General features: G+C 48.0%; 1 protein-coding gene across 9 annotated transcripts in view; it reads right to left on the bottom strand.

Moving 5' to 3' along the window:
- CTIF (cap binding complex dependent translation initiation factor) overlaps window positions 1-25,782 on the bottom strand; it is a 330,607-nt gene that overhangs the window by 216,622 nt on the left and 88,203 nt on the right. For 8 of the 9 annotated variants that reach the window (XM_003267572.4, XM_003267571.4, XM_030810474.1 and 5 more), the window contains one exon: window positions 14,847-14,918. The exons of the other annotated variant lie outside the window; for it this stretch is intronic. In XM_003267572.4, the coding sequence (XP_003267620.1) occupies window positions 14,847-14,918 (72 nt within the window). The remainder of the gene's footprint in view (window positions 1-14,846; window positions 14,919-25,782) is intronic. 9 annotated transcript variants of the gene reach the window in all.

The following is a 25,782-nucleotide window of genomic DNA, read 5'->3' on the forward strand; positions in this document are numbered from 1 at the left end:
GATCTGTCTAATATTGACAGTGCGGTGTTAAAGTCTCCCATTATTATTGTGTGGGAGTCTAAGTGGGAGTCTATTGTGTGCTCGTGTATTAGGGGCATATATATTTAGGATAGTTAGCTCTTCTTGAATTGATCTCTTTACCATTATGTAATGGCCTTCTTTGTCTCTTTTGATCTTTGTTGATCTGAAGTCTGTTTTATCAGAGACTAGGATTGCAACCCCTGCTTTTTTTTGCTTTCAATTTGCTTGATAGATCTTCCTCCATCCCTTTATTTTGAGTGTATGTGTGTCTCTGCAGGTGTGATGGGTCTCCTGAATACAGCACACCGATGGGTCTTGACTCTTTATCCAATTTGCCAGTCTGTGTCTTTTAATTGGGGCATTTAGCTTATTTACATTCAAGGTTAATATTGTTATGTGTGAATCTGATCCTGTCATTATGATGTTAGCTGGTTATTTTGCCCGTTAGTTGATGCAGTTTCTTCCTAGCATCGATGGTGTTTACAATTTGGCATGTTTTTGCAGTGGCTGGTACCGGTTGTTCCTTTCCATGTTTAGTGTGTCCTTCAGGAGCTCCTGTAAGGCAGGCCTGGTGGTGACAAAATCTCTCAGCATTTGCTTGTCTGTGAAGGGTTTTATTTATCCTTCACTTGTGAAGCTTAGTTTGGCTGGATATGAAATTCTTGGTTGAATATTCTTTTCTTTTTTTTCAGAAAATTCTTTTCTTTAAGAATGTTGAATATTGGCCTCCACTCTCTTCTGGCTTCTAGAGTTTCTGCCAAGAGATCTGCTGTTAGTCTGATGGGCTTCCCTTTGTGGGTAACCCAACCTTTCTCTACGGCTGCCCTTAACATTTTTTCCTTCATTTCAACCTTGATGAATCTGACAATTATGTGTCTTAGGGTTGCTCTTCTCGAGGAGTATCTTTGTGGTGTTCTCTGTATTTCCTGAATTTGAATGTTGGCCTGCCTTGCTAGGTTGGGGAAGTTCTCCTGGATAATATCCTGAAGAGTGTTTTCCAACTTAGTTCCATTCTCCCTTTCACTTTCAGGTACACCAATCAAATGTACATTTGGTCTTTTCACATAGTCCTATATTTCTTGGAGGCTTTGTTTGTTTCTTTTTACTCTTTTTTCTCTAAACTTCTCTTCTCACTTTATTTCGTTAATTTGATCTTCAATCACTGATATCCTTTCTTCCACTTGATCAAATTGGCTATTAAAGCTTGTGCATGCATCACAAGTTCTCATGCCATGGTTTTCAGCTCCATCAGGTCATTTAAGGTCTTCTCCATACTCTTTATTCTGCCATTTGTCTAATCTTTTTTCAAGGCTTTTAGCTTCCTTATGATGGGTTCGAACATCCTCCTTTAGCTAGGAGAAGTTTGTTATTACCAACCTTCTGAAGCCTACTTCTGTCAGCTCATCAAAGTCATTCTCCATCCAGCTTCGTTCCGTTGCTGGCGAGGAGCTGCAATCCTTTGGAGGAGAAGAGGTGCTCTTGTTTTTAGAATTTTCAGCTTTTCTGCTCTGGTTTCTCCCCATCTTTGTGGTTTTATCTAACTTTGGTCTTTGATGTTGGTGACCTACAGATGGGTCTTTCGTGTGGATGTCCTTTTTGTTGATGTTGATGCTATTCCTTTCTGTGTGTTAGTTTTCCTTCTAACAATCAGGTCCCTCAGGTGCAGGTCTGTTGGAGTTTGCTGGACGTCCACTCCAGACCCTGTTTGCCTGGGTATCACTAGTGGATGCTGCAGAACAGCAAATATTGCAGAACAGCAAATACTGCTGCCTGATCCTTCCTCTGGAAGCTTCGTCCCAGAGGCGCACCTGCCTGTATGAGGTGTCAGTTGGCCCCTACTGGGAGGTGTCTCCCAGTTAGGCTACACAAGGGTCAGGGACCCACTTGAGGAGGCAGTCTGTCCATTCTCTGAGCTCAAACGCCATGCTGGGAGAACCACTGCTCTCTTCGGAGCTGTCAGACAGGGATGTTTAAGTCTGCAGAAGTTTCTGCTGCCTTTTGTTCAGCTATGCCCCGCCCCCAGAGGTGGAGTCTACAGAGGCAATAGGCCTTGCTGAGCTGTGGTTGGCTCCGCCCAGTTTGAGCTTCCCCATCTGCTCTGTTTACCTACTCAAGCCTCAGCAATGGCAGACGCCCCTCCCCCTCCAGGCTGCTGCCTCACAGGTCAATGTTAGACTGCTGTGCTAGCAGTTGGTAAGGCTCTGTGAGCATGGGACCCACTGAGCCAGGCGCGGGATATAATTTCCTGGTGTGCCATTTGCTAAGACTGTTGGAAAAGTGCGGTATTTGGGTGGGAGTGTCCCATTTTTCCAGGTACCATCTGTCACAGCTTCCCTTGGCTAGGAAAGGGAAATCCCCTGACCCCTTGTCAGGTGACGTGATGCCCCCTCCAGCTTTGGCTTGCCTTCTGTGGGCTGCATCCACTGTCCAACCAGTCCCAGTGAGATGAACCAGGTACCTCAATTGGAAATGCAGAAGTCACCCATCTTCTGCGTCGATCACGCTGGGAGCTGCAGACCGGAACTGTCCCTATTCGGCCATCTTGGAATGGGTCCACGAGCAATTTTTGTATTTTTAGTAGAGACAGGGTTTCACCATGTTGGCCAGGCTGGTCTTGAACTCCTGACCTCAGGTGATCCACCCGCCTCAGCCTCCCAAAGTGCTGGGATCACAGGCATGAGCCACCACACCCAGCCTCGCTCTGGCTTTTTGGACCTGTGTTTCGTCACTGGTCCCACGACTACATGGACTACATTGGTGACTCTACATTGGAATATATGAGAGACACCATGAGGGCTTTTACATTACATGAAATATTCCCAGACCAGAGAACCCCAGACTCATCTCCTGGGCCAAAACAGAGGCTTCCTGTGGGCCAGATCTGAAACTCCTCTCAGGCCCAAACTAAAGCAGACTTTGAGAATGGTTGGATCTTCTCAGAGAGAAACTAAGGGGGAAAGCACAGGTGGAGGTGGCTGGGGGCAGTACCCAAAGAGAAACAGGCCTATCTGGCAACACCGTGTGTGTGTGTGTGTGTGTGTGTGTGTGTGTTCAGAACCAAAGACAGCACCCCAGATGCAGCTGGGAAAGGGGGAAATAGACCCTCAAGGGGCCTTTGGAGCAGGAGAACAGCAGGGCAGAGCCCAGCAGAGACAGCTTTCTGGGTGGCACTAAAGCTGAGTCTGGGAGAGGGAAAGGCCATTCCTTTCATGCTGGGACATCTGTGTCTGTCTGTCCATCCTGTCTTTTCCCCCGTGCTCCCTTTGTCTTTGAATTAAGACCCAAAGGCCAGAGAGAGATAGGAGACAATGATAATACCTGTGGCCAAGTATATTTCTCCTAGGCCAACCCTCTGCCCACTCTCAGCTAATTAGGGTTGTGATTTAGGTTTTAAATGGACCATGCTATTTGAGCCTGTCCTGGACAAGGCCACACCAGAGGCCATTTCTGGCTGGCTGCCTGTCCAACACCCGCTGAAATAATGGGATCCTCCTCAACGGTCCCCAGCTCCTGCCAGGGAAAGGCTTCCAGGAGACGGGGAAAATCAACACTCCCCATTCCAACACCATCCCATCCTCCAAGGCTGCCTCAAAAGGAGGCCTTCTTTGAACTCGCCAGGCCCCAAAGATCTGTCCTTTTCTGCCAGTACCAGACTCAGAACTACAGAAGGTCATGACAGGAGAGGGCTGAGAGCTCATCTGGTCTGGGGGGTGACCTAGGAGTCCTGCAGAGATGTTCTAAGAGTCATGAGGTGGGAGGGTGGGGGAGAAAGCAGGCAGGGCTCCTCTCCTTGCCCCCCAAAAACAGTTCTATCCCTTTCCTGTTTCTGTGTGGAATCTCCATGTAAGGTTCTGAGGGGACAGAAATACTTTTTACAAATTACTTCTTGTATTTTGTAAATTACACTTCTTATACTTTTTACAAATTACACTTTTTATTTTTAGGTGGTTGTAGATTCATACATACTTGTAAAAAATAATACAAAGAGACCCCTTGTGCCCTATACGCAGTTTTCCTCCATGGGGAAAGTATAGTTCAATGCCACAAGGTAACTTGTCTCTTCATCTTCTTAATAGGACCCTTCCCAGAGCAAAAGTTTAATTATGATGAAGTCCAACTTAGCATCTCCGGGTATCAACATTGATACAGTGGAGACACAGAACACTCCCACCATCACAAGGCCGCCCCTTATAGCCACGTCCACTTTCCTCCTGCCCCTACCCCTTCCCTCATCCTGACAACCACAAACCTCTTCCCCGTTTCTATTACTTTGCCCTCTCAAGAATGTTATATAAATGGAATTGCAGAGTATGCGACTTTGGAGGACACGCTTTTTGAAAATCACTCAGCATGATTTCCACAGACTCCTCCAGGCTGCTGCATCATCACACATTCATTCCTTCTCATTGCTGAGTGTTTAACCATTCACCTGCTGAAGATCACCTGAGCTGCTTCCAGGTTTCTGTCTATTGTGAACAAAGCTGCTACAAACAGTTAAGTACAAGTTTTTGTGTGAATATTAGTTTTCATTTCTCTGGGATAAACACCCAGGAGTGCAATTGCTCAATCAAATCATATGGTACTTGCAGGTTTCGGGTTTTTTGGAAACTGTTTTCCCGAATGGCTATACCATTCTACATCCCCACTACTACTGTAGGAGTGATCCAGTTTCTCTGCATTCTCACCAGCATTGGACGCTGTCATTTAGTTTTTCGTTTCTTTTATTCTTTTCTTTTCTTTCTTTTTTTTTTTTTTTTTTTGAGATAGGGTCTCGCTCTGTTACCCAGGCTGGAGTACAGTGGTGTGATCACAGCTCACCACAACCTCCACCTCCCAGGCTCAAGTGATCCTCCTACCTCAGCCTTCTGAGTAGCTGGAACCACAGGTGTGTGCCACTATGCCCAGCTAATGCTTGTATTTTTTGTTGAGATGGTGTTTCACCATGTTGCCCAGGCTGGTCTCGAACTCCTGGCCTTAGGTAATCCACCCGCCTCGGCCTCCCAAAGTGTTGAGATTACAGGCATGAGCCACTGCTCTTGGCCGTCACTTTTTTTTTTTTTTATGCTGCCAAGTTGAAGTGGACATTGTCACTTTAAAAAAAAAAATTATTTTAACCATTCTGATTGGAGTGTAGTGATGTCTTGTTGGGGTTTTAATTTGTGTCTCCGTCATGGCTAATGATGTTGCATATCTTTTTGTGTGCTTATCTGCCATCTGTACATCACCTTCAGGGAAAAATGTCTTCAGTGAAAAATGTCACTTTATTTTGTCCATTTTCTAATTGGATTGTTTTTTAATGATGAGCTTTGAGAGTTCTTTATATATTCTAAATACGAGCCCTTTGTCAGATATGTTTTGCAAATATCTTCTCCCTCTCTGTAACTTGTCTCTTCATCCTCTTAATAGGGTCCTTCCCAGAGCAAAAATTTAATGATGATAAAGTCCAATTTAGCATCTCAGTGTTAACATCCATTGATTATTTCAGTCAGTTTGTTTGTGGTATGACAAACGATTTTTGATTGAAACCAGGACATTTTCATATTAGCTCATGAGACAGTCATATTTAAACCTCCTGCTTTAACTAATGTTTCGTGGTACCATCCTGGCAGGGGAAAAGGGCAGGGGACAGCCTCATTATTGCCAGGCGGAAGTGGAAGTCCAGGTTGCCCACTCAACCTCCTCTAACGCCCCAGGGGTGCTTGCTGTCACTGCTGGGTGGAGGTGGGAGTTCTGGATCCCCATGTGGTCCCCTCTGACACGGCAGTGGGGCTGGCCTCATCATCCCTGGGTGTCTATGAAGTCCGACTCACTATTTCTGACACCACCCCAGCAGGAAGGAGAGGGACACCTCGATACTGCCCATTGGGGGTGCAAGTCAGGTTCCTGCTGTCTCCAGTGACACGATGGGGCGTGGGTAGGAGCCTTCTCACCAGTTGGCGGGGGCGAAAGTCGCAGCTCCCCACTGGCCTTCTCTGACACTACTCAGGTAGGGGGTTGGAGCCCCTCTGATAGCCCAGTAGGGGTGGGATCTGAGCTCCCACTCGGTCTTGGCTGGGATGGATGGGGGTGGGGATGTGTTCTGTGGTGTTTGGCTGGGGTAGAGCAGTTACTGTCGAAAAGTTTTTTGTCTTGCTAGATCCTTTCCTATCATTTTCCTTCTTATCCATCCTATCTTTTTCTCTTTTCTTAGTCTATTTCCTGTAGAAAGCAGCTTTTTATTGGGATTTTTTTTTTTTTTTTTTTTTTTTTTTGCCTGTGTCCATTAGCATTTCCTAGTGCCAAGTATGGGACACATGAGGCATAAAGAAAACAAGCTCCTCACTGTGTCATTCCTCAAGTCCTGGGCACCCTAATAGGTCTGCCTTCTTCCCTTCACCTCTCCGAGTCTTCTTATGTTCATTTTATACAGAATGTCTTGGGGTTTTAGTTGTATTTAGCAGGAGAAATATAGACAAGAACATCTATTGCATTTTCCAGAAGCAGAAGCTTAGGTCTATATTTTCAACAAGACATTTTGATGGCCTTACATCTAGTTCACCTCCTCATTTTATAGAGCAGAAACTGAGGCTGCAGTGAGATAACGTATCTTATCCATGATCCAATAGTAAGTTTGGATCCAATAGTAAGTTGGAAGCACAGCCCAGGCTGAAAGCACATCTCCTAAACCCAGGTGCAATGCTGCTTCCGCAACATCATGGCGGCTCCCACTTTGCCTGTATGTCTCACCTCTCCTGCTAGAATGCAAGGCCCTGTGCAGACACCAGCCTACTCCTCCCCATATTCACATGCTGCCATCTCCTCCAGAATAGCTTATTTCCCTAAGCAGATTCTAGCTTCCCTGAGTGCAGAGACCAGGCCATGTGGCTCAGAATGTATACAGCAAGCACCCAATGCATGGCTGCTGATGGTTCTCCCTATAGGAGCTAGTTGTCAGCATTGTTTAGTAAGTGTGGCATCCTGTTCCTCCAAGTGAGCTGGAGCCAGAAGGCACTTTGAGGATAAGGACAGATGGCATTTTCTGAAAGACAGACACACATGCTGGTGAGCACAGAGGTTGCGCCATGTTTGGTTCTGGGAGAAATGTTAAGGGGAATCACAGCGCACACTTCTAGTGCTCCTGGGCATGTGACCCAGGCCCGAAGGACTATTGTGTCATGTGCCAGACATCTCACTGCAGCTTGAGCATCTGTTCTCTCCACTCTATGCTCTATGCAAACAGTCACCATGGCTATGTTCCTCACCATCCCAGTGCCCAGCCTGGAGTACAGCAGCCGTCAGTGATGACTGGCTGATTAGAGCCGATCAATAGGTGAAAGAACAAATAAATAAACAAAGGAATGACCCAACCACAGCAAAGGCAATTCCTCATGCAGGATGAGGATATTTAGCTTAAAAAAACTTGCCATGCTCGGCTGCTAAGGAAAGTAAGTAGGCAAAAGGCACAAGCAAAAGAGTTAAATAAAAACCGTCAGCTGGAGCAATGAGAAGGGGGCTTGCGGCTGAACCGAAGAAAGAACTTTTTTATTAATGGAGCTGCCTAACAATATGCTGAGATGCCTTCTGAAGCAGTGAGCTCCTTGCTGCTGGAAATGCCCCCTGCTACTGGAAATCAACCTTTGCTAACATGATGGGGAGTTGGATCAGGTGACCTCTGAGCTTCCTGCCATCTGAGAGCCCATGATGTCTTCAGAATTCACTGGAGGCCTTAAACTCCAGTGCATGGGAGTTTGTTGGGGCTCAGAAAACAATATCCCAAAATGAAGGCCTCAGCAGCAGCCTCAGAAGCAAAAGTCTTTCTCTGACTTTCTGCCCTCCTGCCTGTCAGTCTCACTCTCCCCTGAAGCTAGCCATAGAAGTTAGACTCCCTCTTCCCCTCCACAAGAAACCACAGCCTCTTTCTCCCAAAGCCAGCCATGAAACCTAAAGATAGAGCTCTAATTATCTCTCTGCCTTTCTTTGTAAAAACTGGCCATAAATAAATGATCTGATCTGCTTTGTTTGATTATAGGTCATGATACCCCCATTCCAGAGAGGGTCCTGCCCCAACGCGGAAGGAAGGAGTGCTGCACACAGAGGCCAGGAAGAGTCTAGAGACAGGCCTTGCTGTGTTTCCCCATTTTGTCTATTAGCATTAGATCATGCCCTTTTGGTCCAATCCCATTTCTACAACTGTCCATACTTTGTTGAACTTAACCATAAAAATAGACAATTTCCCTGTATCTTTGGGTCTTCATCCTGCAGCCTCCCATGTATACATGTTAAATAAATGTGTATGCCTTTTCTCTTATTAATCTGCCTTTTGCAAGTTGATTTTTCAGCAAATCTTCAGAGAGCTAAGGGTTACCCTAGGCCCCCACAAGTTTAATCCTTGGGTTCCATCAAGGATTTGAGGTGGTGAAGAAGAAGAGGGAAAGAAAAGTTCAGCCCCAGCCTCCGGGAAGCTTCTACTAGAGATAGGGCAGGTGACAGTCATTCTAGCCAGTCACCAAATACTTCTGGTTCCCCCCATTCCAGGCACAGAGTAGCGTTGTACTTCTTAATGTGCTTATGGTTGGATGAGGCCACATGACCCGTTCTGGGTAACAAGCTCAAAGTGGAAGTGACAAGTGTTGTATCTAGGCTGGAGCACTGAACTGCCAATGCATGATCCTCCAGAGCTCCTTTTTCTCTGTCATGGCAACTGGTTAAAATGGAACTGCTCCACCAAGCTGTGCCCTGGTTGTTTAATGTTACTGAGATTTGGATGTTTGGTCGTTGGTTGTTTAATGTTAATGTTACTGAGATTTGGGGTTGTTTGTTACTGCAGCATTACCTAGGCTATTCTGACTGATACAGGGGAACAGACTTTGCCTGTATGGAACACCAGAGAAAGACACAAGAAAAAAGTTAAAGGCACACACAACAGGGGCTGGGTTGGACAGAGGTTCCAACATCTGAGCCCACACACAGACCCCTCTGCATTCACCATTCTCAGTCCCCCACTTGAGTAACACCCAATATGATCCATCTCCTCTAGCTATACTGCCTCCTATTACCCTAACATCCCAACACTGTGCCCTACTCAACCTCTGCCAACATCATATCTTCTCTCTTCATCTTCTTCTCTCTTGCCTTCCATCTAGTCAAACATCCTACCCATTCCCAAAGGCATAGGTCAGTCCTCATGTCCTGCGAGACACCTCCCTACCCACAGAGACCAACTGAACCACTCTTTAGAATCACTGCAGCTCTTGTGGCCAGGATGACATCTCTTTGGGGGATCTTACGTGTATGTTGTCATCTTGTTCTGTGTAAACTAGTTTTTACCCTACAAACTGGCAGTGATCCAGAAGCTCCCACTCATACGCATCTGCTGGGCTCACAGCAGGGGCTCAATAAATCCGAACTAAACAGAAAGCAGCACTATGAACATATACCTGGTATTTCTTACATATCCAAGGAAGTGCTAAAAAATGTAGGCACTTTTACTAAGATATCATTTGCACTAATTATTTTTTAAATTAGCACAGAACCAAATCCTATAATTACTGAAGGATAGCAAGTTGACTGGCAGAAAACTCCTTCCACCTTTTTCTGGGGCCAGAGGTAATTAGCGTATTTGAGGGTCTCCTCCACCTACCATCTGTTATCCCCTGGGTCGGAGTCAATGTTGGTGCCCATATAGCTGGCCTGAAGGTTGGCACAGGTATCAGGGGATGGGGAACAGTGGAGAAATTAGGAAGACCCAGACCTGCTGTGGCAGTGATTTGGATCCAGTTGGGTGTTTCATGGAGTTACAGAATGCAAACAGAGATTTCTGGAGAGACTCTAAGGAGTCTGTGTAGTTGTTTTGCCAAATAGGTACTCGGAGCCAGTGTCACTCCTGGGTCAACATCTGGTTCTCCTGGCCCTTGGGACAAGGGTCTTTGACTCTTTATGCTTCAGTTTGCTACAGGGCATCAGGATGAAACAAGAGAGCACCCTTCACTTATTCCAGGAAATGTTGGGATCGTAGGCCCTCAGCCAAAACTCAAAGTCATCATTTATGACACACCCCCATCTTTCCCAGGGCTTCATGTGAACCTGCCTGATAAGCAGTCGTGCTCATCAGGTTCCTAGCAAAGATTTGATCACCTTGCTTAACAGCCAACACAGTGGGCCAACAAGTCCTTCCGTCAAGAGAAGTCCTTCCCAAGGTCTAATCAGAGGCTGTGCTGTTGTGGTGCATATTAATTTCCTGTCCTTGGCACACCTGTGCAGATGGAAAACAGCTGCTCACTCCTGACCCCATACAACCTTTCCCATGCCTTTGGTTTCTTTCCTGAGTTCTAAATCCCATGCCAGCACCTTGAAAAGCTTTCTGAATGTACTGCTGCTGCAGTCTGTCATTTCAACAATCCCTAAACATTTCCCCTATTACAATGAAAAGGTGGAAACTTCTGACATCCTAACTAAATGACTAGGTGATGGGTGAGTCTTGGGAAGAGGATGCCAGGATGTCAGGCAATCCCAAATACAGCTGAATCCCAGTTGCCGGCAGCTGGTCGGCCTCTTCTGAACTATCTGTAGCCCTTTTTATGCTGTACACTCTCTGGGCTCTCTTCCTCCTCTCTCATGGGACCCAATCTCTTCTAGGTTGCCCCCACTTTCTGCTTCTGAAAGGGTTCAGAAAAAGCAATGTTTTCTTTTTGACATTAGCTAAAATAACAAATAGGATGAGCCTGGAAGCCTGCTACGGATGAATCAATCATCCTAGTGTATGACTAATCTGCAAATGGGGCCACATCTGGGCCCTGGGCCCTGGTGCAGGGCAGGGTCTGTGACTCACCACCCAGACGTTGCTTGGCAGAATGCAGGACCTCTGCATCTTCCTGCCAACCCTACTTTCCTGGACATGTGCAGCCAACATGGGCAGTCAAGAGGAGCACCAGAGCAGCCTGCCACCCCATCTCCATGTAGCCTCAGTTTCTCCCTGAAACTAATTGTCCCCACGGGTAAAAATGGGTTAGCAGTGCTCTCCCATCATCCTGATGGCCCCAGAAAGCTCATCAAAGTTGGTGTGGCAGGAGGAAAAGGGCCCACTAGGGAATGACTGCACGGACTGAGCCTGCCAACTCAGTGCAGTCTCAGGCATCACTATTGAGTGCCTACTGAGTACAAGGCCCTAGGCCAGAAGTGGTTGAGGAAGTAGAACCGGCCCTAACTCCCATCTTAGGGTTGACCAGCTAGCTGAGGCACAGGCAGGTGTGCATGGAACAGCTTGGCAACAGCATGAGTCAGTGTGAGGGTGTCTGCCTGGGTGCATGGGTGCAGTGAGGAGCCAGCCGGGGTGCTCATGAGTGGTGTCCCCGAGAGCTGGTCCTGTGCTCTTGCCTCTGGTGGGCCAGGCTGAAGGGAGCCTTGAAGGATGAAGGGAACAGCAGCATCCCATCAGAGCGGCACTCAGCAAAAGCACCCTTCAGTGGGCAGCTGCCTGGGTCCTCCTCCATCAGAGAGCCCCTACGCGACAGGGGTGACAAGGACACTGCCACAGGCCAGCTACGTGGGGCTTTCCTTGGGGTACCGTTACTCAAAGGACACCGCCCAGCTTTGATCCCTCCAGCAGGGGGCATCAGGAGATGGCTGCTTCATGGGCAGAAATCAGAGGTTCCCGGGGAAGGAAACCCAGGTGGGTGTCCCCACGGGCAGATGCATGGACGTGGGTATGAGCCACCATGGGCCACGTGGCCAAGGGCAGTACTCTAGAGACAGCAGAACAGTGAGAAGTAAGGAGCCGGCCCCTACACTGTTGGGCTACCAAGCCAGCCCCGAACGCCCATCCAGGCTGGTGGCAAGAGAAAAACAAAGGTTCCTCTTGTTTATGCCACCTTGTTGTTTGTACCTAATAAATTCAGTCTCTGATGTCTAAAAATAAAGCCTGTCATCACTGAACCAAGGTGCTGCCGACCACGGGAGACCTCATGTAAATTCAGGCCCACAGATTCTCCTGCCTCCCCCTGCAGCACCCAGGTCTGAACCTTGGCCATCCATCCAGGAGGTGCAGCTCCCCCTCACCTCCTCTGTGCACCTGCCCAGGTTTCTGAACTCCAGGCTGCCCCCTGGGCCCCATCTCGTGCCGTGCAGGGGGCATTTTTTTACACCTGTGTCTTGTCCTTCTCACTTAGCAGTGATGCCCTTGAAGGCAGGTCCCTGGCTTCAAGCCCACCTGGAGCTTAGCACCAGGCCTCTGCAGACACTCCTGGTTGACAAATCTCTAAGAAATCGCTCCTGAAACACCCTCTCCAACCTTCAGAGGTTTTCTTGGCTGTAAGCAACTTCATACAGCACAGGTGGTGCGTCCCACGCCAGACTCAGGCAAACCCAGCATTCTGACTGAGCCTTCCCTTCTGTCCCAGCCGGCTCTCCAGGCATGGACATCACGGACCCTGCACTCAAGACCAACACAGCACCAGGCACACATGGCTGCGGCAGGGGGTGTCCCTCAGTGGCACAGCCCCTCTTCCACTTTTCAGAAGTAGACATCTCTCCCTCTTCCCTCTGATATGATCAGGCGGCCACCGCAGGTCAGGGGTGATGGCAATGCCAGTGCCCCTATGGCCTGTAGGAGGTCCCTCCCACAAAACCTTGCCTCTGGGCATGTCAGGTGATTAGGTGGGGTTCTATGCAGAGACCCTGCCCTCCACAATCCTTGGGCTCCTCCCCCATAATGAACCTATGTCTCAGTTCCACCTGCCAAGAAAAGATTTAAGATGAGCTTTTCACAACTTCACTTTTAAGTTGAGTTATATTTCATTTTGTCAAACACTGCGTACCCCAAGTCAACAGCTCAGCTGCTTCTTGAAGGTAGGATTGGGGTGAGCTGCTCCTTTTGGTGTCAGAGTACCTGGAGCAGGGACAAGCCCATACCTAACCCCACTCCACAAGCCCCCACCCCTGCTCTATGGGCCCGTATTATCTGGCAAACCCCTACACAACCTCCTGCAGGTGGGGAAGGCAGACCCAAGAGGACAGCTGGGTGTGGGAGGTGAGGCAGATGAGGGGAGAAAGGTGGGGAGAACCCTTCCTTGCCCCCCGGAGACCCTATCAGGAGTGATGTGGAGAAGGGGACCAGAGGGGAAAGGCAGCAGACAAGCCCCCAAAAAGATGGTAAAGGGAGAGGAAAAAGGACTCTTCATTGGAAGATTCCAGAACCAGACACCTGCTGACCAAATAACAGAGAGCTCTCAGTGACAAACCTCTTATTCCCCATCCAAGAGCTTCAAGCCCTCCCTGAAAGCCTCTCTCTGGTGCTTGAGTTCCCAAATCCAAGTTCACCATTGCTGCTGAAGAGTGAGGGGAATCTCCATTTAGGAGACCCCAGAATAACTAGCAGGAGCTAGAGACAGTGCCCCTGAGGAGCAGGGCCTAGACCAAAAGCTAGAGGGTCAGGGAGCATAACATGGGGTTCCAGGCAGGGAGGCAGCAGAGACAAAGGCATCCCCTAGAAGGCCACCTCCTGCAGTTGGGCAAGGTAGCAGTGCCGTATGGGGAGGAGGGCAGACAAGTGGCACCTCCATGGGACTTAGTTTCCTCATCTGCAAATGGCACGGAGATGTTAGAAGGACCCTCAGAGGCCGTTGAGGCTCCTTCTGGGTTTTATGTGAGGAAGCTGAGACCCGAGGGGGAAGAGTTTGTCACCAAGTTTGTGGCAGAACAAAAATGAGACTCCAGGTCTCCCATCACCCCCCACCCCTGGGGCTGTTTTTATGGCCTCCTTCTTAAGAAACAATTGAACATACAAGAACATCTTGTCACAAAGAACCATCCTAGGCAGCCGTCCCCCTACACCATGGGGAAGCCACGCCCTACAGCCTAAGAAAGATCTAGAATCGAGGCCACCAACCAGCTTCTCTCAGGACAGAATAGAGGAGTTGGGTGAATCTGCCAGGAGACCGAAGCTGAACAGGATTAAGTGGACTGAAGCCGAACATGAGCAGGTAGGCCCGGGGCAAACCATGACTGCAGAGGCTCTGAAACCAGGCATGGCCCCTTGCAGGAGCCTGCAGGGGCTCCCTCCGCTTTCCAGACAGGCATAGTCTGAGGCTGGACTCGGGACGGGGACACATGTTTTTTTCAGCCTCTAATCCCACAGGCTCCTGCAGGCAGGGATGAGGTATCAGTGAGAACAGCTGGACCACCGTAGGGTATGTGGGAGGGCCAGGGGGTCACCAGGGCAGCTCCCAAAGAGCAGCTGCCTCCCTTCCCTCCCAGCCACGCAAGCCACCCACGAGCCTCCCAGGACCTCACGGCAAGCAGCAGGGAGAAAGGTGGCAGGCTCTGGTGGGGTCCCAGGACTGTCAGTTGGCTGGGGGGATGGACAGGTCTCTGACGACTCCCCCACAGGCTGCCCCTCCCAGGCATTCTGCAGATCTGGAGCAGAAGTGATATCCAAAGCACCCACCAGCATCAAAGTGCTGAGTCCCATTGTTTGTGGGGCTACAATGTCGGTGCCTGAACCCTCAGTGCAGTCACTTGACAGCCATGTAATATTCTACTATAAGGATGGATCCCAAGGCACCTCTCCATTCCCCTCAGTGAACATCTGGGCTGCTTCCAGATGTGTGTTAGTATATAGAATGCAGCCACTAAAAAGAAATCTCATCAATCAATGAGTTTGGGGGAGTGGGAGCTTCCCTGTGGGCAGGGAGTTAGGGAGGGCTTTCCAGGGGACAGATGCACCCTCCCCTCTCCCACCTCTCTGCACTCTCCATGTCACCACCCCTCAGGAGCCATTGTGGGCCAGCCCAGGAACCCAGGCAGACAAGACATAGGACACCCCCAGACAGAGCACAGAGCTGGTTCCCTACCTGCTGTGGGGGAGCTCGCCCTCGGGAGAAGGAACAGCTGCTGTCCAGCGGTTCGCTGCAGTCCGCTGTCCACTGCAGAGCAGAAAGGAGTGATCAGTGATGGCAGGATGGACAGGCCCATGTTCACTCTGCCAGGCTGCGGGAGTTGTGCCCTGGCCTTCCCCAGTAGCATGACTGTGGAATCCTACTTGGCCATTTCAACGCAAATCTTTCTCAACCACCAGACCCAATTTGGCATCATCAAGCTCCACATCAAGATGAAGCTTTGGCGTCTGCTTGGGAAAGGCAAACTCACTTCCCTTCACCTGAGCCCAGCACAGTGACAAAGACTGGCTACATCCCAAAGTCAGCCAGATATGACAAAACTTATTCTGAGTTTGGTACAACCAGCACCATGTTTGACCACCTGACCTGGCTTCAGCTACACTAACCCTCTATTACATCAAGGGTGTGGCCAGAGATGGCAGTGAGTCAGATATGTATTGGTCTTCCTAGAAGCCTAGCTCCAAAAGATGATGGGTTTGGCACCAGGAAAGAGCCCAACCTGGCTATTAGAAGCGTGGCTCAGACAAGCCCTGCCACTCACATCCCCTGAGAACTCAGAGGGCTGCTGTGTCCCGAAGTGCGGTCTGACAACCATCTGCATGAGAGTCCCCAGAGTCTGCAATTTGGAGGTCCCTGGGCCCCAGTCTTTACCCACTGAATTAGACTCTGGGAGGCCAGGGCCAGAGGATCAGCATTTTGACAAGCTCCCCAAGGGATGCACTGGGAGTCTGGGAGCCACAGAAATCCATGTAATCTCTCAGGCTTCATTCTGTCATCTATAAAATGAGGAGAGCCATGCTGGGTGACTGGCTGGGAGGCTGGGATGAAAGATCTTTGTGAGCTATAAAAACACTGTATAGACACAATGCAGTAGCAGTCTTATAGCCCTTCCTGTCAAATGCTATCCAGGTATATGGTAGTGTTTTTACTATTGTATTAAACATTAGCTAGCCTCTGGAGCTGAAGTTGTTGAATACTGACCTTAACCTACACCCTGCATGATACATAAAGAGCAGAGGAGGGCCAGGCAGCTCACGCCTATAATTCAGCACTTTGGGAGGTCAAGACAGGAGATCACTTGAACCCAGGAGTTTGAGACCAGCCTGGGCAACATAGAGACACCTTGTCTCTACTAAAACAAAAACAAAAACAAAGCTAGCCAGCTATGGTGGCATGCACCTGCTGTCCTAGCTACTTGGGAGGCTGAGGCTGGAGGATTGCTTAAGCCCGGGAATTTAAGGTTGCAGTGAGCTGTGATTGTGCCAATGCACGATGCTCTTGGGTGACAGAGCGAGCCTCAAAAAAAAAAAAAAAGAAAAAAAGAAAAAAGGAAAGAGCAGAGGGAAGCCCAGTCTCTGTATGTTTGATGACATGGTCAGAGCTGTGAGTGTGTGCCAGTGCAGTCCTGGCTTTCTAAAACCTTGGCTGGACATGCCCTCCTGAGCATGGCTCAAGGGTATGACCTTTGTCCAGAATGGATGTTATTCTTACAATGTTGTTGACACAGGCTGGGTAGAAGTGTACCCTAGAGCAGCACTATCCAACTGAAACAAAATGAGAGCCACACATAGAAACCACAGGAGGAATTTTAAATTTTCTAGTAGCCAAATTTGTAAAAGAAACAGGTAAAATTAAATGAAATAATATATTTTATTTAATCTAATACATCAAAATATTATCACTTCAACAGGTAATCAATATAAAAAGTTGTTAATGAGATATTTTACATTCTTCTTTCCATACCGTATTAGAAATCCACTTAGAGCACATCTCAGTTTGGATGAACCACATTTCAAGGGCTCAACAGCCACATGTGGCCTGTGGCTACCATAAGGTACAGTGCAGCCCTAGAGAAGTGGCAACGGTGTCAGAGGCACTCCTTGCCCATCCCCAAGCTATACTACAGAGGGGCTGACCCCTGCGGACCACAATTCCCAGGCTCCCACGTCAGCTGGCTTCTAACTGGGCTTGGCCAATGGGAGACAGGAAAAGGGCATTTCTCCCATCTCTCTATGCCTCAGGCAGCATTACCAGCAGTGCTGGGTCTCCTTCCTGGCTCCAGCCTCACCAGACAGGCTTCTGTGCATGACCGGGAACCCTGGACTCTGGCAACACCTTCTTTCTTTGAGCCTCAGGTCAAGAGTTGGTACTAGCTACCTGAGGTTGCCATTTTCTGGGCTGTGGAGCTTCTCAGGTAGGAGTAATCAATTCTTTGTATTAAATTCCCTCTGCTTGGATCATTGCAGTCTCAAAGTATTTCCCCCAAGATATTTATTAATTATGGCTGGCGTTGGGGAGAGAAAAATGAGAAACCATCAGATGCCACTTTAGCCAAGTGATCAAGGTCAATATCACCAGTACAAAACATATCTGCATCATGGACTCCCCAGTGTGGTGCATCGAGACGGGCACATCACTTCTGGGGTATTCTTGACAAAAATGCACCCTCTCGACATAATCACGAGAAAACATCACACCACCCAAATTAATGAGCTTTCTATAGAAGCATTGACCAGAACTCTTCAAAAGTGTCAAGGTTGTAAAAGAAAAGAAAAGACAACGTATCAGATTGGAAGGGAAAGAGGAGATGTGGCAATTACACGCAAATTTGGATCCTGGAACAGAAAAAGGACGTTCGTGGAACAACTGGTAAAATCTGAATAAAGCCTCTAGTTAAGAGCATTGTATCAATGTTAATTTCTTGCTTCTGATAATGGTTCTATAGTTATGCAAGGTGTTCATATTACGGCAAGGTGAGCAACAAGTGTTTGGGAACACCCTGTTCCATTCTGCACCTTGGCTATAAGTCTAAAATAATTCCAAAACAAAAACTAATATGTATGTATTCATACATACGTAAAATACATGCATACATAACTATAAGCATATATGTACATTTATTTATTTATTTATTGAAATGGAGGCTCATTCTGTCGCCCAGGCTGGAGTGCAGTGGCGCAATCTTGGTTCACTGCAACCTCCACCTCCCGGGTTCAAGCGATTCTCCTGCCTCAGCCTCCTGAGTAGCTGGGATTACAGGTGCCCGCCAGCATGCCCAACTAATTGTTGTATTTTTAGTAGAGACGGGGTTTCACCATGTTGGCCAGGCTGGTTTCAAACTCCTGACCTCAGGTGATCCACCTACCTTGGCCTCCCACAGTGCTGGGATTACAGGCATGAGCCACCATGCCTGGTCCACATTTTTAGAATAATGTATACAGATACATATAAACATATATGTATATATGTATGTATGTATAATGTTTAAAGTACTGTAACTATAATCCCTCTGCTTTATGTATTGGAGTAGTTTCTGCTTCCCTGCTTGGAGCCCGGCTGACAGGTGGGAGACATCCAAGGCACACAGTGCCCACTGGCTGGAGGGAACACGAGGCCATGCGTGCAACTCCTCATCCCATGCTAGGTGACCTCTCAGAAAAACGCTTCTCCCCTTCCAGGCATACTGAACATTTCAACCCTAGCTGCATAGTGCTGGTGTGATATTCCACAGCACGGTGACTCACGGGGGACACACCTTCTCCGGGGTCAGCACAGGCCCTGGCAGGATGAGGCCTCCTGATGGGCACGCGCAGAGCAGACCCTGAGGCTTCGTGCACATCCGTATGCAACCTCACCGTCCTTGGTGAGCTTTCCAAGCTCCAACGAGACTGCTCTGCCTTGTCCAAGGCCATCTGTAACTGTACATTTGCCAACCAAAAGCCACTTCCTGAGTGCCTTCTGTGTGGGACCCTCAACAAAGAGTGTCTCCACACAGGAGAGGTCAGATGACATGTCACATAACAGCAATGAGAGGCGGGTGGGGACGGCACGGCTGAGATGAAGAAGAGTGTGCTCTCGGCAGGGGCTGTAAGGGAGGAAAAGCAGGCAACCCAGGGTTCCCAGAGAAGAGTGAGGTGCCCCAGAGGGGCAACAGCCTCAGTAGAACGTGGCCAGCTTAGGGCAGATGGCAGATGTCAGGCTAAAGAACTCAGAGACACTTCCTCTATATGCAGGGGTTGAAGGCTTCTGTTAGGGGAGGCTGAACTGGCCCAGGGGGGAGGTGGTGAAGGGGGGGTCCCACATTGGGGTTCATTAGCAGCGGTGGTAGAGATGGAAATGAAGCAGTGGATCTCAGAGTGCGAACAGATTAGCAGCAGGCAAAGTGGGTGATCTGTGCACAGGAAAGCCAGCAAGATGGTGGAGTCCACAGAGCCTCATTCCAGAGACCTGGCAAAGCCGGAGGCGGGCACAATCCCCAGCAGGAGGAGGGACTGTGGCCTTGTGTGTGACTGTGTAAATGGGGAGGAGTGAAGTGTGAATGATCACACTTAGCACAGCAAGCTCTACCCACTGGGCTTGTGGGGCTCCATCTCAAACCCCAGCCCAGCAGTAGCCCCAGGGGCAACCTGTCCAGGGCTGCTGCCTGAATCCCCTCCATCAGACACACGCTTCTTCCCTGGCCCTAAAGGCCCTCTGGTAGCCCTCCCTTCCTTATTCCGAAGTTCCTCCCCATCCCTGCTGGGATTCTGCTCTCAACACCGGCTTCTTGTGTCACAGGCACCACCACCTCCTGCCTCCCGTTTGCCTTCTCTGAGACACCGCCTAGAAAATCTCCAGAAATGGACCTTCCCAGAACCTGTCCTGATCTATAGGAGATGAGTCAAGAATGAAGAAGGGTACACCTCTCCAGATCCACTCCTCAGTCCGGGCCAGGGCTTGAAATCCCACACATTTCCCCTTCAAGGCAAACAGCCTTACAGCTTTGAGCCTCCTGAACCTGCAAGTTCTCTTGGGGGTAAAAGTGGTGTCTTACTTGAAAAGGTCATCAAACAGAAAGGCGGGAAATGTGGGAAGTTTGTTAGATATGGGAACGATGAGCATCAAATTCACAAGAGTGGTTTAAAGGCCTCAACCACAGCTATTATAATTCGTGTCTTAATTTAAAAACCTGGAACAAACATGACACAGGGTTAAGATTTAATAAACATGAGAGTACAGATGTTTGTTCTCCACTCAAAATAGATGTGTATTTTATTATTCTCTGTTATATCAGTCCATCTTAAGTATTCCACAATAAAAAAACAATTAAAATAAGCTATTTGTCTTTACATCCCAGGATGAACAGTGTTTTATTATTTGTTTGTCTTGTTTTTGAGACGGAGTCTCACTCTGGCCCAAGCTGGAGTGCAGTGGTGCAATCTTGGCTCACTGCAACCTTCGCCTCTGGGGCTCAAGCAATTCTCCTGCCTCAGCCTCCCAAGTAGCTGGTACTACAGGCGTTCACCACCACACCCTGTTAATTTTTTTGTATTTTTAGTAGAGATGGGGTTTCACCATGTTGCCCTGGATGGTCTCAAATTCCTGACCTCAGGTGATCCACCTGCCTTGGCCTCCCAGGTGCTAGGATTATAGGTGGGAGCCACCACACCTGGCCAGTGTTTTATGAGCAGAGATTGGGAAAGATTGGGGAGACCCCAGGGTACTGAGAATTGGAGGAGGAGGAGAGAGAAGCAGAGAAGCAAGAAGCTCAGAGTGTGGGAGGCTGGAGGTGCTAAAGCTAAACCAGGCCCCCTTTTCAGTGGTGCCTAAAAGTCCCCCAAGAGACCAGCCCTACCAGACATCAAAGTATTTCATAAAGCTAGAGCCAGGGCTGGGCACGGTGGCTCACGCCTGTAATCCCAGCACTTTGGGAGGCTGAGGTGGGGGGATCACCAGGTCAGGAGATGGAGACCATCCTGGCTAACACGGTGAAACCCCGTCTCTACTAAAAATACAAAAAAATTAGCTGGGCCTGGTTGCAGGCACCTGTAGTCCCAGCTACTCGGGAGGCTGAGGCAGGAGAATGGCGTGAACCCAGGAGGCAGAGCTTGCAGTAAGCAGAGATCGCGCCACTCTACTACAGCCTGGGCAAGAGAGCGAGACTCTGTCTCAAAATAGATAAATTAAAAAAAAAAAAAAAAAAAAAAAGCTAGAGCCAAACAAGCTGTTGAACCAGTACAGGAATAAAAAAGCAGATCAACTGATAAAACTGCACCCACAAGCAAATTAATGTACAAACGGGAACCTCATATAGGATAAAGATTGTGTTTTGAATTGAGGGAGAGACTCATCAATAAATACATGGTATTAAGACAACCACCCAGCCATTGAAAAAATGACCTTAGATATCTGCCTTGCACTATTCATGGAAAACACATTCCAAGGTGATTAAAATCTGAGATGCAAATTTTAAATTACATCAAAATTTCAAACTTCTAAGCGACAAAAGAAATCATGAACAAATAAAGACAAGTGAGAAGCTACTTGCAACATGCACAGTCGCCCCCCACTTATCCTTGAGGGATCCATTCCAAGATCCCCTAGTGGATGCCTGAAACCGTGGGTGGTAAAAAGCCCTACATCTGTTTGTGACCCTGTAACAGAGATGTCTGCTCAGTGACTCTGGGCTGGGCAGTGACACGCAGGTAGAGGATACAGCCTGGAAATGCTGGACAAAGGGATGATTCATGTCCCGGGAGAGACAGCATGAGATTTCATCATACTGCTTGGAATGCCATACAATTTAAAATGTATAAATTGTTTATTTCTGGAATTTTTCATTTAACATTTTTGGACTGCAGCTGACCGTGGGTAACTAAAACCATGGAAAGCAAAACAGTGGATAAGGGGAGCCTGCTGTGTAGCAAATAATTAATCACCAGACTATATAAAGACTTCACTTAGGCGGGGCGCGGTGACTCACGCCTGTAATCCCAGCACTTTGGGAAGCCGAGGCGGGCGGATCACGAGGTCAGGAGATCGAGACCATCCTGGCTAACACAGTGAAACCCCGTCTCTACTAAAAATATAAAAAATTAGCCGGGCGAGGTGGCGGGCGCCTGTAGTCCCAGCTACTCCAGAGGCTGAGGCAGGAGAATGGCGTGAACCCCGGGGGGCGGAGCCTGCAGTGAGCCGAGATTGCGCCACTGCACTCCAGCCTGGGCAACAGAGCGAGACTCTATCTCAAAAAAAAAAAAAAAAAAAAAAGACTTCACTTAAATCTAGGCACTGTTCTAAGTCCATTGCACATTTACTCTTCATGGCTACCGAGGCACTCTTATCTTCTCCAATTAGCAAACATGGAGACTGAAGCACAGTGTGGTTAAGTAACTCACCCAGGAATATACAGCCAAAAAGTGGCAGAATGAGCAAAAGACAGAAATAGGTATCATTCAAAGAGCCAGGAAAAATGACTGAAGTTAAACACAATATGTAATCTTGGATTAGACAAAGATCACAGCCAATTTTTTTTTTTTTGCTCTAAACAATATTACTGGGAAAATTGCTGAAAGATCTGTAGGTTTAATCACAGCATTCTATCAATGTTCATTTCCTATATTGTATCATGTCCTTGTTCTGAGGAAATACACACCGAAGTGCCAAGGGATACAGGGGCATCATGTCTGGAACTAACTCTCAAATGATTTAGAAAGAAGTTTTACATACAATTATATGTATAAATTATATATATCATAAGATATATTTAGAGAGAGAGTGTGGGTACAAATGTAGTAAGATGTTAATTGGATATGCAAGAATTGTTTGCACTATTATTGTAATTTCTATGTATATTTGAAATTATTTCAAAATGCAAAATTATTTTAAAGGTCATCTTACCCAGGGCTTCTTAACCAAGGGTGATGTCAGACTACCCAGGGGGGATTTTGGGGGTCCACAGGCCAGGTCTTCCCCGGTGTCTGAATGCATGGGTGGTGGTGGAATGTGACCTCTGTGTGTAAAACCTGCGCCAGGTGGGGGCTGCACAATGCAACCAGGGCTCTCACCAATGCCTTCATTTCCCTGAAGGGGGACTTGAGGCTGAAGGGAAATGGCTTCCTCCCAGTCTCACAGACCCCAGTCAGAATCCTGCCAGCCTGAAGACCCAACTTCTCAAAGACAAGAGTGTGCATGACATCTTCCTTTATCCTGGGCACATGGGCTTACTGACACAGGGAGGAGAACCAAGACCCCGAGGTGGGACCCGAGGCTGGCTGGCAGCTCATTCTCGATCCAGTGATGTTCTAGAAAAGACCTGTGCTAAGAGGGACAGATGCTGCTGATGGCCGAGATTTGTGAGAGAGAGAGAGAGGCTTTTGCTCCCATCTTTTCAGAAATGAACAACTTTCCTGTTGTAGAGAATGCTTGCGTGATTAGGAACTTGAGCTCTTGAAGCAGAGAGTCCTGAGTTCAGATCCCAGCTCTGCCACTTACTGTATGACCTTGGGCAAATCGCTTCATCCCCAGGACTGTTTCCCCCATCTGTAATAATAATAGATCCACCAATAGCAGAGAGGGTAAGTGGATGGCACTTAGAGACAGGCTGCCTGTTTTAAACCCCAGTCTTGCCATGTACTTGCTATGTGGCCTCAGGAAGCTTATGTCAACCTCTCTGTGCTTCAGTTTCCTCCCTTATAAAATGGTAATAATGACAGCATCTTCACAGAATCATCAAAACTAAATGAGTCAAAATGTGAGAAACAATGTAAACAGTCTCCTTTGTTACTTCCTCCTCATCTCCCCAACTTCTTAAGTCAAGGCTCAATCTTTGATCCTCTCCTGTAAACTTCCTCACTCCCTGGGCTTAAAGCAGCATCCAGCTCATTCTCCTCCTCTGAACACCACCAATGTGCATCGAACTGGTGGACCAACATCTCCTCTAAGGTGACTAATACTGTCTTAAACCTTTCATGCCCAAACGGGACTCTTGACCTTTGCCCCACAAAGCTGCTCTTCCAGGGTCTTGCATAGCTCATTTCTGCAAAGTCTATCCTATTTGCTCAGGCTAAAATCTTCAGGGTCAATCACAGTGTCATCACTTTCCAAGCATACCTAGACTCTGAAGGCATCTCATCACCCCCAGTGACCACATGGCCCCAGTCTCCATTACCTCTCCCCTGCAGCAAGGAGACGGCTTCCTGGTCTCTGCTTCCTCTCTTGCTGACCCCCCACCATAGCCTATTCTCTACACAGCATTCAGAGGGATCCCATTCGACTGTGTGGCATGCCCCACACCAGAGCTTTGCCCTGGCCATTCCCTCTGCCTGGATACCCCTTCCCAGGTGGCCTCACTCTCACCTCCTTCAAATCCTCCCTCCCTCCTTCCCTTCCTTCCTCCTCACCCTGCCCCCTACCCTGTCTTCTTTTTCTTTCTTTCTGTTTTTTGTTTGTTTGTTTGTTTTGAGACAGGGTCTCACTCTGTTGCCCAAGCTGGAGTGAAGTGGTGTGATCTCAGCTTACTGCAACCTCTGGGTCCCGGGCTCGGGTGATCCTCCCACCTCAGCCTCCCCAGTAGCTGAGACCACAGGCATGCACCATCATGCCCAGCTAATTTTTGTATTTATAGTAGAGACTGAGTTTCACCATGTTGCTCAGGCTGGCCTCGAACTCCTGGGCTCAAGTGATCCACCTGTCTCAGATTTCTAAAGTGCTGGGATTACATGCGTGAGCCACTGTGCCCAAATCCTCATTCCTAAGTGAGCCTTCCCCACTCACTTCCTGCCTCCCTCATGCATTCATCACCTTCTAATATCCCATTTCCTTCTCCCTCTATTGTCTGTCTTTCCCTGTGAGAAATTGAGACAGAGATCATGGTTGTTCTGTTCTTGACTTTGCCCCCTGAGCCTACAAGACAGCCTGAATGAATAAACGTTAGCTTTCATTCTATTATATTTTACTACCTAGCAGAAAAAGAGCAAATTTAAATAGTTACACTTTATGCTAAAAACCACCACCAAACAATGCCTAGGAGATCATTAAAACCTACAGATCATAAAACTTACATGTATGCTAGAAGTACAACTTTGTAAAAGATGTTTTAAAAAATGATGCACAAAAATTATATTAGTTGCCATAAAATGATTTTTTTTCCATTTTTCACTTGCCTCTGTTTTTCCAATTGTTACTTTAAGAAAATAAAATTTTATCCTATTAAAAAATAATTGGTGGCCAGGCGCAGTGGCTCACGCCTGTAATCCCAACACTTTGGGAGGCCGAGAGGGGTGGATCACCTGAGGTCAGGAGTTCAAGACCAGTCTGGCCAAAATGGTGAAACCCTGTCTTTACTAAAAATACAAAAAATTAGCTGGGCATGGTGGCGGGCACCTGTAATCACAGCTACTCAGGAGGCTGAGGCAGGAGAATCGCTTGAACATGGGAGGCAGAAGTTGCAATGAGTCAAGATCACACCATTGCACTCCAGCCTCGGCAACAAGAGCAAAACTTCGTCTCAAAAAAAAAAAAAAAAAAAAAAAGGGCCAGGTGTGGTGGCTCATGACTGTAATCCCAACACTTTGGGAAGCCAAGGCAAGTGGATCACAAGTCAGGCATTCAACACCAGCCTGGCCAACATAGTGAAACTCCGTCTCTACTAAAAATACAAAAAATTAGCCGGGCGTGGTGGCACGCGCCTATAATCCCAGCTATTCAGGAGGCTGAGGCAGGAGAATCGCTTGAACCTGGGAGGCAGAGGTTGCAGTGAGCCGAGAGCGCGCCATTGCAATCCAGCCCCAGCGACAGTGCGAGACTCATCTCAAAAAAAAGAAAAAAAGAAAATAGAAAGATTGGTAATTCAATTTCATTAGAAATAAAGACAACGTGGCCAGGTGCAGTGGCTCACGCCTGTAATCCCAGCACTTTAGGAGCCCGAGGCAGGTGGATCACCTGAGGTCAGGAGTTCAAGACCAGCCTGATCAATATGGTGAAACCCTGTCTTTACTAAAAATACAAAAATTAGCTGGGTGTGGTGACATGTGCCTGTAGTCCCAGCTACTCGGGAGGCTGAGACAGGAGAGTTGCTTGAACCCAGGGGGCGGAGGTTGCAGTGAGCTGAGATCGCGCCACTACGCTACAGCCT

Source organism: Nomascus leucogenys, chromosome 4, assembly GCF_006542625.1.
Source record: "Nomascus leucogenys isolate Asia chromosome 4, Asia_NLE_v1, whole genome shotgun sequence".
NCBI lineage: Eukaryota > Metazoa > Chordata > Mammalia > Primates > Hylobatidae > Nomascus > Nomascus leucogenys.